At 50.3% G+C, this 10236-nt stretch overlaps 5 protein-coding genes across 5 annotated transcripts; 2 read left to right on the forward strand and 3 right to left on the reverse strand.

Moving 5' to 3' along the window:
• Nucleotides 1–651: 651 nt before the first annotated feature.
• Pmar_PMAR020766 (hypothetical protein) lies at nucleotides 652–933 on the reverse strand (the record flags this gene model as incomplete). Its single annotated transcript, XM_002781334.1, has 1 exon — nucleotides 652–933. The coding sequence occupies one exon, from the start codon at nucleotides 931–933 to the stop codon at nucleotides 652–654; it is 282 nt and encodes a 93-aa protein (XP_002781380.1).
• A 130-nt stretch (nucleotides 934–1063) lies between these two features.
• On the forward strand, nucleotides 1064–2143 carry Pmar_PMAR020767 (uvb-resistance protein uvr8, putative; the record flags this gene model as incomplete). Its single annotated transcript, XM_002781335.1, has 1 exon — nucleotides 1064–2143. The coding sequence occupies one exon, from the start codon at nucleotides 1064–1066 to the stop codon at nucleotides 2141–2143; it is 1080 nt and encodes a 359-aa protein (XP_002781381.1).
• A 975-nt stretch (nucleotides 2144–3118) lies between these two features.
• Nucleotides 3119–3694, forward strand: Pmar_PMAR020768 (hypothetical protein; the record flags this gene model as incomplete). Its single annotated transcript, XM_002781336.1, has 2 exons — nucleotides 3119–3238; nucleotides 3281–3694. The coding sequence occupies 2 exons, from the start codon at nucleotides 3119–3121 to the stop codon at nucleotides 3692–3694; spliced, it is 534 nt and encodes a 177-aa protein (XP_002781382.1).
• A 917-nt stretch (nucleotides 3695–4611) lies between these two features.
• On the reverse strand, nucleotides 4612–6212 carry Pmar_PMAR020769 (merozoite surface protein 3b, putative; the record flags this gene model as incomplete). The annotated part of the gene is made up of 7 exons (XM_002781337.1): nucleotides 4612–5214; nucleotides 5275–5375; nucleotides 5423–5543; nucleotides 5587–5655; nucleotides 5703–5771; nucleotides 5821–5948; nucleotides 5996–6212. The coding sequence occupies 7 exons, from the start codon at nucleotides 6210–6212 to the stop codon at nucleotides 4612–4614; spliced, it is 1308 nt and encodes a 435-aa protein (XP_002781383.1).
• Nucleotides 6213–7950: 1738 nt separating this feature from the next.
• On the reverse strand, nucleotides 7951–8175 carry Pmar_PMAR020770 (hypothetical protein; the record flags this gene model as incomplete). The annotated part of the gene is made up of 2 exons (XM_002781338.1): nucleotides 7951–8062; nucleotides 8105–8175. The coding sequence occupies 2 exons, from the start codon at nucleotides 8173–8175 to the stop codon at nucleotides 7951–7953; spliced, it is 183 nt and encodes a 60-aa protein (XP_002781384.1).
• Between the last annotated feature and the right edge of the window lie 2061 nt (nucleotides 8176–10236).

Genomic DNA, 10236 nt, shown 5'->3' on the forward strand with positions numbered 1-10236 from the left:
GTACTAATCATCTTCACATAAGTCTACAGGGTCCTCCACCCGAAATTGCCCTGAGCGTTATCATCGTAAACGAAGTCATTGTTACTGTTGCAAGTCGTGTACGTTGTCGCTATTCGATTCTCGTGTGATGCTTTTCTCTCTGACAAAGTGTATGGTCGCGTTGGTAGTTCAGAGTTGGAGCTGGTATATCAGTGTCGGCTTTGGATACCGTGGAGTGGTCCCTGCATCAGTGGTGGGAACAAGAAAAGACTATTGATCAGCAAAGCCGAGTCGATGTATTGCGTGTATGGTACGATGTCAGATATGTCACCGGTTGAGTGCTTTACTGGTCCTGAGACTCGTGGACTTGTTGGCAACAGGCCCTACTGTGGGAACTCGTACATGCTGGGAGTTCTCACTTTAAAGCCATCCGTGATTGGCCTGATTACCTGCAGTTATCAGCACTTGCACTCAGCGAAGCGACGTGTATAGCCTTGCGTCAAACCCTGTTGAGTCGACGATGTTGAAGTGTCCATGGAGAAACGGCTGCGGGTGCAGCATAAATACATATCACTCTGCAATGAGTTCGTGTTTATGATGTAACCACTTGGGACGATGCGTTCGTTAAGTCGGCTCGCTGGGGTGCTAAGATAGGTCTCGGGCTTGCTGTCGTTACTCATGGGTAACAATAAGTGTCTCAGTTCTTTGACCTGCTTGGGCCTGTTCGTTGACAAAGCTGTCGCGGTCCAACATGACTGCCACAGTGCTGCCATCATCATCGTCATTGTCCATCCTCTCTGTCGATACACTATGGCACATCATGGCCTTCCTCGACACGATAAGCATTATTGCTATTACAAACAGCGATCGCAGGTTGAGCTCCTTCGCCACACGATCTATACCCGTAGAGCTCTTCAACATGCTGGTCGAGCCTGCCTTCAGCCGACTAGACATTATCAACATCGCTCGGGCAGAGCTACATCGAAGTGACCATGATGCTAATTCTATACTACGACTACGACTCATGCTAGAGCGGCTCCAAAATCGATCATCAGTAGCAGCCGGGAGCATACACAGTGCATACATGCTCGACGGCAGAGTCTACACATTTGGTAGCGGCACTTCGGGCCAGCTTGGTCATGGTGTTCTCCGTGATGAGCCTCAACCCTTGTTGGTGAGCAGTCTAAGTCGTATTAGACTCGTGGCAGTAGCATGCGGAGATCGACACACGTTATTCCTAGGTGTAACTGGTCTTGTCTTCGGTACAGGGAGGAACACCTTTGGCCAGTTGGCCTGTGATGACCTCCGAGACTTCTCTTCCCCACGAAGGATCGATGTCGACTCCTTTGGCTCCATCCCTATTGATGTGAGGTGTGGTGGAGATCACAGCATGGTCCTGCTGGCTAACGGCCGTGTCGTGGCCTTCGGGTGGAATGCGTTCGGCCAGCTCGGCATTGGTATATCCCATTTGGGCACTTCTCCAGTCTCAGCCATCTCCTCACCAACACTAGTGAACCCTCCTGGACCGAGTGTCCGGTTTGTTAGCGTTTCATGCGGTTTCGCCCACTCCCTCCTTCTAGCTGACTCGGGTCGTGTGTACTCCTGTGGGATGGGCACTCATGGACAACTTGGCAATGACGAGCGTTCACACTGTTGGGTGCCCACACTAATCCCGACCATTAGTCGATGCACGATGGTCTCATGTGGAGGGCACCACTCCCTCGTACTGTGCGGCCCGATGGGAGAGGTATATGCCTTTGGTAGCGGTTCCACTGGCAAGCTTGGACGTGGTGACGATATGGGAGATACTTCGATTCCCGTTAAGGTATCAGGCCAGCTGCCACCCGTCGCGGCTGTTTGTTGTGGTGGTGCCCATTCCCTAGTCATCACCCGAGATAAGTCTGCCCTCTACGGCTTCGGTATGGGTCGTCGAGGTCAGCTCGGTGATGGGCTACGTCGTTCCCATCCTCTTCCCACTGGTCCAGTCGCTGTTGGGGTCAAGTGTATAGCAGGAGGTGGCTACCATACATTAGCGGCTTTAGAAAGTCGTGGATTCATAGTTTTCGGGCGTAGCACTCGTGGCCAGCTCGGTGTAGGATTTGTTGAAGATGTTTCGGACCCTTGGCCGCTACCATTTAGCTTAGTGGATGATTCTCTCAGTTAAACCGGTTACCAGTTCTGAAGCTAATATTAGATCCTGGCGGGCCCAATCGAGCACACACAGTCCCGAAAGTCTGCAAGTGGCGTCGTTCCGCCCCGTTGAGCAGTGCATCATCGTTCGTTATTGACATCAGTGTGTAACATGTCGGAAGTGCTTCCCCCAGCCTATCTGCGTCTTGGGGTTATTGTCATCACTCAATGGGGAGTCCTTTTCTATTAGCATTTCGCGGATGCATTTCATAAATGGGAAAATTCTATGTGCGGATGCGATTGCAAGTGCGACAACTAGGAAACTCTTAGAGAAGTTGCGAACGGCTGCGCCTATGCGAAAGGGAAGCCTCAAATGGGTTGGAGTCTCATCGGACCAAACAACTGCGAGCAAGGATCGGGACAGTAAAGTGCAGGAAGTGGGTGACTGATGTTGCTTATAAGTTGACGAAGCATCCGAGCATGTCAGGTGGCTGCATGTTGGCAACAATTCACAGAGCCCGACGATATTGTGGAAAGTCTACGACGACTCATAAGGGTCCGTCAGGGATACCAGCCGGTACCTGGGGACCTCGCCTTGCCGATGCTTGAATCTATTGAGGACTCTTTTGAGAGGGTTCACGATCACGTGGGCCTTATGTACGCATCTGAGTCGGGGTCTGTGAGACAATTGTATCCCATAGGTACATCTTGTCGGGCGTTATCAATCCTGTACAGTTGCGTGATTTAGATGAAACTCAAAAGAGGATATATTCGTCTCGTGAAAGGCTCGTGCCGGAGATATTGAATCGGCTACGGCGCAGACATGAAGTTTTGCCGTTCTCAGAAGCCGTGCTCCTCCTCAATTCACTTGCCCTCCTCCCTAAAAAGTGACTAACAATAACGTGATGAATGCTGTGACATCTACCACAGATATCACTGGTTAATTGAGGAGATATTATTGTGTTTGGGCAAGCAGCTGCAGAAGGTTAAGGGCAATCGTCTGAAGCTAATGGCAATGAACTACTTCCAGACAGCACCTTATATAGTGAAGGCATGTGGCGTGGCCGGTGTGGTAAAGGCTACTTGTTTCGACACTGTAGCCGATATGTGTTTGCGCCACATATCAGAGGTGGGACTGTGTTCTCATGTATGGATTCACTTGTTGATATAGGTTCCATACGAGGCGCTTTCTCAGTTTGTCCTTGGCCTGGGCTTGTTGTCATCAGGAGCTGGATACAGCTTCCGTAGTGTTGATCAGCTAGCATCAGCAGTGATGCGACAGATTGAAGTTATTCCCGTTCCTCCCGATCTCACTCCAGTTGTGCGAATGCGCATCCTGAAGGGTCTCGTTCTGAGTGGAAGCCTAACCCAAGCCACTGTAGCATCCGCGATAGAGCACTTCACTGACGTCTATGCATTTGGCTCATCGGACATCATTGATAACCGGTTTGTCGCGGATCTACTCTTCGTCATGGCCAGGTCTGGAGTGGTAAATGAAGATCTTCTAAGGAGTATGCGTGCTACATTCAGCGGGTCGAAGCTACGCAAGTGGCCAGTCACCGACCTCGCTGCAGTCTTTTTGTGAGTCTTTCGTTCTGTTCGGCATCGCTCCGACTCCAATCTGATGTTTTCCAGTCCACCAGGCTCGTATGCATCTGTTACCCCATCAGGTACTCCCTGCAGCTGAGTGCTTCGACGGAAGCGTCGATACTCACTGGAAATTGTTTGCACACATTGGTCGATCCTTGAATAATAGCACCCCACGTGCTATCATAGATGTGCTGGAGGCCATAGCCATCATCTACAATTCTCCAAAGCGGTTTGAGCACTATCAAGGTGACCGGCCAGTGAGGCTTGTACTCCGTTGCTGCCGCGATATCATCCGATGGGCACCTTTCTGCGAGCCAACCGATCTGCAGCGTGCTAGGGAACTCATAGCGACTCTCGAGACACTCATCCCCCGTCTAACAGTCCCGGTTTGGTTTCGATCAAACGCGTTGCATGATACCGATGTTTCAACGATTCCTAGGGTTTCTGGCTGGCCACCTTGTGCTTCGAGTTATCGATGAAACACGATCGTCGACAAACAGGGGGTTGCTCGATCAGATCGATGAATGGGGGAAAGGAGTTGTCGAGTTAATAGTTGCTTTACACCCGGCATGAGCACTCGTTGAAAACTAAGCGATTTACATATGCGTCATCGTGATCTTGGTTCGTACCTAGCGGGTCTTTTCGAGCGGCTTCGCACGCTTCGAGGAGCATGCAGCAGTTCATGGATCGAAGAATCCGCCCTACTTGGAGCGCCTGCTCTTCACTCGGAAACTGTGTGGGTTTTCATCTTCTGTGCTTCCCGAGGTTGGATCTTCTCAATGATGGAATACAATGAATACTATATGAATCTTTATATATAATCGTTCTCATAACTGAGCCAGACTAATGCAACTCAAAACGAGGACAGCGGAACATCAATCGCCAATGCTACACATAGGAACACATCAGAGGTCACTTCGCTCGTGCGCGACGCTTCGTCGGGGCGACGACAGGCTTTACCTCGATATTATCACTATTGCTTCGCTCGTAAGGCTGACCTGGCGAGTGTTCAAGGGAAATACTGGGCTTCCTCTGAGAAAAATCTACACTTGGAAGTTTTCGCAATGCATCTCTCTCCTCTTCAAGCATGCTTATCTCTTCATGAAGATCTCCAAGGATGCTATTAGCTTGCTCGTATTCCTTAGTGAAGACGTCAACTTTCGTCTCGAGTTTACCGCGGTAATCGTTCAATTGTGCAATTTCCTCAAGTATGCCTTTCCGCTCCTTCTCATACTCTGCCAACTCACTCTCCAAAGCACCCACTTTCTCGCATAGCTCCACCCACTGGGCTTCCTTATCTTCCATTTCCGGTTCTATTCGTTCCTTTAGTAAATAAGCATCCCCTAGTTCGGCTTCCATTTCGCTTCTCCTCTGGGTGACAGTACTTATGTCTCTCAAAAGTACCTTAATGTTTTCCTTCAACTCGCGTATATCCCCTTCAACTCTTTTCTTGGTAGAATCAATTACAGACAGGAGAGAAGCTTCCCTTTTCCTTCGCCCTTCAAGTTCTGCCACCTAACACACAACCGCGAAGCTCTAAATCGACACCCTAAGCCTGCTCATACGAAGACTCACATCTTGGCTCAAACGATCACGTTCCGATACAAGCTTCTCCATCATGCTTTGGATCTCAACTCTTTGCTTCTCAAACGCAATCATTTCCTTTTCCACTGTACCTGATGATTGCGTATAGTCAGTGCTCCGAGCAGTGATGTCGAGATACGTGTCAATTTCTCCCGCTCTCTCACGACGATATCGTGCATCTCCTGGGCTTCAATGAGCTCCTGCTTAGTGTCTGAGAACTTCTTCAACTCTTCTTCAGTGACTTGCAACAACTCAATGGCCTGGGACCGAGTCTACACTTCCTAATCTTTCCGCATTCCTCACCTCTGTTCGTCGTCTATTAGCTATTCTGAAGTCCAGCCGAGCAGCCTCTTCCTCTTGACAGAGACTCTCCTGTAACGTGAAGTGATCGAGGAGCCACAAGATGCATACAATCCCACTTTTCCCTTTTTCAGGTCGTATACATACTTCTCTAGTCGTCGCTTCTCGCGGCGCATCCTATCTAGGTCCTGAGATCGTGTTTATCATATTCTAGGTCTATGAATAATTGAATGCTACATCCATGAGCTGCTCTTTTTCTGTTTTAGTTGAAGCCAGTGCATGCTCTTTAGCGTTTGTAGCCTCCTGGACTTGCCTCTTCACAATAGTTAAAGCATCGACAGCTTCTAGCCGCTTCTCACCCAATACTAACAACAAATCGACCTCTCCTATCCAAACACCGATCTCGTCTTACTTCTGAGCTGCTCCTCAACTCCTGTGAGCTGACTAGCCTTATTGGCGAAGTCATAAGCCTTTACTTTCAACGCAGCTACTTCCCGTGCAAGGTTGTCTCGCTCGGCCCAGGTAAGCCCACTTTCATCATCGCAAACATCATCCCTGTTAGTATTCACTGCAATATCTACGACTTTCACTCTATCTGTTCCTGTGTATACATCGACGCCAATCAACATTCGAGTGTTCACACCATAACTACGGGACGAAGTCGAGGACCTTCGCGATCCCATCAGAGACATACTATCATCTCCAGTGTGGCCTCCCGCTTGAACCTCCGCGTGCACAAGCTCCACTGCATATCCCTTTTGATTGACCAGAGCTTCTTGACCACTTTTGCTACCGCCACAATCAGCAGACTGAGATCGAGAGGTCCGCTTTGGTATGGTGAGGAAAGGCATAGCTGATCGAGACTAACAGGAAACTGCCTAGAACAATGTTATTCCGAGTGGAAAGGAAAGACCTGACAACTAAATGCATGTGATAGCTCGGTCAAGCTCTCTATCAGTAGCTATAGAGGGACCTCTGCTATGGCTATTGCACTGCCTGATATCACATGCGCCACGTGCCATCGAATAGAAAAACTGAATCGTAAATGTCCGAGGCGATAGCCTCTTCATCGTCCATGATAGAGTTCGGTGTATTGACACCACCATACCATAACATTGATTACTATATATCACCGACAACTCCAGTGAGCTTCTGCGCTCCTCATGGCGATTCCACAGAGCACTAATGACTTATGAGGTCTTCGACCGCTTCCATCAGGTTCATCGCACTTTGCCCGTCAGAAGTCACACTTCACGGTCATACTCGTGAAGTGGATGTATGTGATATGGCAAGCTGATCCACGCAACGAGGACTGTCTCAAGTCCCTTGTAAATCTTGCGCTGATGTTGGCGCGCGCCCCGAAACAGTAGCAGCAAGCAAGTACCTCGATCTCACAAGTTCTGGCGTCCCTAATCTGCCCTACCCGCTGTCGAGGGCAGGTTTTCCTCGCCCGCCCCCCCCCACTGTTGTCCCGAGAGTTTAGAGCTTAGTGGAACGTTGTGCTAGTGGGATCACCTCTGTAACGAGACAGTGTGCATGTAGTCTATGAAGGAGACAGCTTTGCAGTGACGCAAATGTGAATGCGTTCACCTCATTAGCTATACGGTGGTTCGCCTTGCCTCTCTCTTTCCCTCTCCTCTTCTCATGTCGAGTTCAGAGACACATCACGTCATAGGACAACCGCAGTGCAAAACCGGAACGCACCGTGTAGAATACACAGTCTCCACATGCATACGCATACATGCACGCAAGAAACGTGTACGAGCTTCCCATGGAGCATAGCTCAACAATCTCCTGCTCCACGTGGAGCCGCAATACATCACTGGCCTGGTGTGATTTCATCACAGTGTGATCCCTCGCGTCTCGTAGGTGTGATGATCACACCTACCCGACCCGAGGGATGTTACTTGCCCCAGCAACACAAAGAGCAGGGTAATCGGAATGAGAGCATCAGTTCCACGGGACATGTTCATGCTTCCCACGGTAAGCCCACCCAATGGGCTTTACTGATCCACTGAACCTGGATGTCGAGATCTTTTGCGAGTCTTGGACAACTCAAATACATGCGGTTGATTAGACGCTTGTTCCGTAGCAATTCTGCCACGCCTCCAGGCACGCCAGATGCGGAAGTGATGCTGGATGATGACTGCGGCATCACTAAACCTAGAAATTGTGGAATGACGCGCAGATGTAATGTAGTCTAAAATTAAGAGAACCTCTCGACTTGTCTCCAGCTTGGCTCCTTAGCCATTCTCCAGGGCTGGGTGACATACACAGACCACCCATCGCGGCTCAGGTGACGACGAAAGCGCCGCTGGATTCGTATCGCTGCCCAACACCTCACCTGCACTGGATGGCACTGGCTTGCTATGACTTTCCCACGCTGACCTCATCCCGTCGTCTCATAGGGTCCTCCACGGCAGCAAGCCGACCTCCTGATCCCGGAATGAGGGAGTCGCCTGGCATCCAAATAGTGGCACTGAGAGCGTCAGTCTTCCTGTGTGGAAGGCAAGTCTCCTACCCTTCCAAGAGGGCCAGGAGTCTTGGGTAGTTACTAAAGTTCTCGGGAGGGCCCTCGATCATCTGCGCCATCTTTGAACACAGCATGCTGGAATAGACTGGGACGCCAGTATGATCGCAGTTAGCTGAGAAGGGTGGTGCCGAATGGCTAAGTTCGGAGGTGATATTTCCGCGCTTAGGGAAGCAGTGCCTCCACGGGATGCACATCACTGCGATAGCGCCAGATAACATCAAGCTAGTCCAATGACATCGTTAATGCCACTGTAATTGCGGAGCGAGCGAAGCGAGCGGAGCTTATGTTACTGCGCACGAACACTCGTGTGCGTGCGTCCGTCCGTCCGTCCGACCGTGCGTGAGCAAAAATTCCGACCCGACCAGGGCGATTCAGAAGACAAACAGGGCATCATTCTGTCTCTCGTTGACTGCTCATCAGCGTAAAAATATAGCGAAGGTGTAGCTGTTGCTGTTCCCGCTTATTTTTGACAAAACGGTTCGTCGCACAAGAGATGAACTATTAGCTCAGTACGTTAGTGACCACGACTCTCAGTCGAACGGCCCAGGGTCAAATCCCACGATGATCATTCTTCTCACATGTCTCTATAAGGAGACAGTGGTCGGCCACGTCGACGACGCCAGCCAACCCCCGACAACCTTTTGTTTTTTAGTCACCCAATTTACAAAATAATTTGAATAAGAACCCGCTGAATTCTTGATAAGAAGCTCAGCGAGCTCCGCCCCTTCGCACCGAAGACCTAGTCTCACCATCATTGTCAGCGTGTCAATGGTGGCGAGAAAAAGGGGAACGCATGTAGAATAATGATCAGCCCAGGACCTACGATTCCCATAGCATATACCATCGCTTGTTTTGACCCGTAGACTCAGTTCCATCACCACCATATGGCCCTTCACGGTCAGCTTAAATATGTGTACTAGTGCAGATGAGCACCTACGACAGTTAATTCCCTCCTAGACGGGTGATCTACTTACCCAAGAAGTCTGGAAACGACATCAGTATCCTCAAGGTACTTTCCTAGGGCCTTACTGCCCCCAATCATCCTTATGTTCGCTGCTCGAATGCAAACTTGTACCTTATGTACATTAGCTCTGCTAGAGTCCTGAAAAGCCTCTCCGTTCGTGGATGGCCTTGCCACTGTATCGTGCGAAGCAAACGTGGTATTGAAGTAGTCTCGCAACGGTTTGGGGAATGCCTGAGCAGATGATAATGCCCAGAAACATCGCTGGTAGAGCTGGTGAATATGAGTTGATGCGACACGTGGTAGTGCCCCTTAGGATCCACAGAATGTCATACGCAGCCTCCTCCGCACTGTCGTGTCCGCCCCCTCCATTTCCTGGCATTCCATGGAAGGACTCCTTTCTGTTTCCGCCAAGGTGTCTGAGATTCTCAGACTCGGGCTTCGACAAGAGTCCTTATTCACCTCATGGGAAGGCCAGCGATCATACTGAGAAGTCGCAGCAGCCTTGAAATCCCTCCAGTATCGCTGAATGACCACGGCGGACAGCGTCCTGATGGTTGTCACCGACGATATTGCGGCAGCGTAGACGATGGCTCACCGCTCTAGATCCGCCGATTGTGCCTCCCACGGGGCTCGAGCCGGGAAGCTGTCGATTCGAGCCTGATTCGAGAGTGACCAGGGCAATATATCCTCGCCAAGCATCAATGTCAAGAGGCGAGGAGTGGACAAGCGATGACCTGCGTCCCAAGCAACGCGTCTCTGATGGCCTCTTCGGACGAGATTATAACAGCTCTGAAGGGTGAGGATATGCGAGAGTTGCACCTCGAGTAGCTGCAGAGCTACCGTTGGAAAAGTGTAGCAAATTGAGGATCGAGTTCCCTGGAAACGTCCGAGTTTCCATCTTGTATAACCCGACAGAGTTTGTAGGCCAATGCTTTGGCGTCCAGGACGACTCCTGGATGCCGACACTCATCGTTATCTGATGGAGGTGGAATAGTGTTGTTATAGCCGACGAGTAGAGTAGAGATAGGCTTTTCGAGGGAACATCGCTTCACCTAGCCGTACTTCCATTGCAAGCGCTCCTCTCCCCAAGCAGACCAACACTGATTTCTATCTCGACTCGGTTCAATATCCTCTTGAAGCCGCGTAATCTAGCGGC

This window comes from Perkinsus marinus, assembly GCF_000006405.1.
Source record: "Perkinsus marinus ATCC 50983 genomic scaffold scf_1104296942710, whole genome shotgun sequence".
In the NCBI taxonomy this organism is placed as follows: domain Eukaryota; phylum Perkinsozoa; order Perkinsida; family Perkinsidae; genus Perkinsus; species Perkinsus marinus.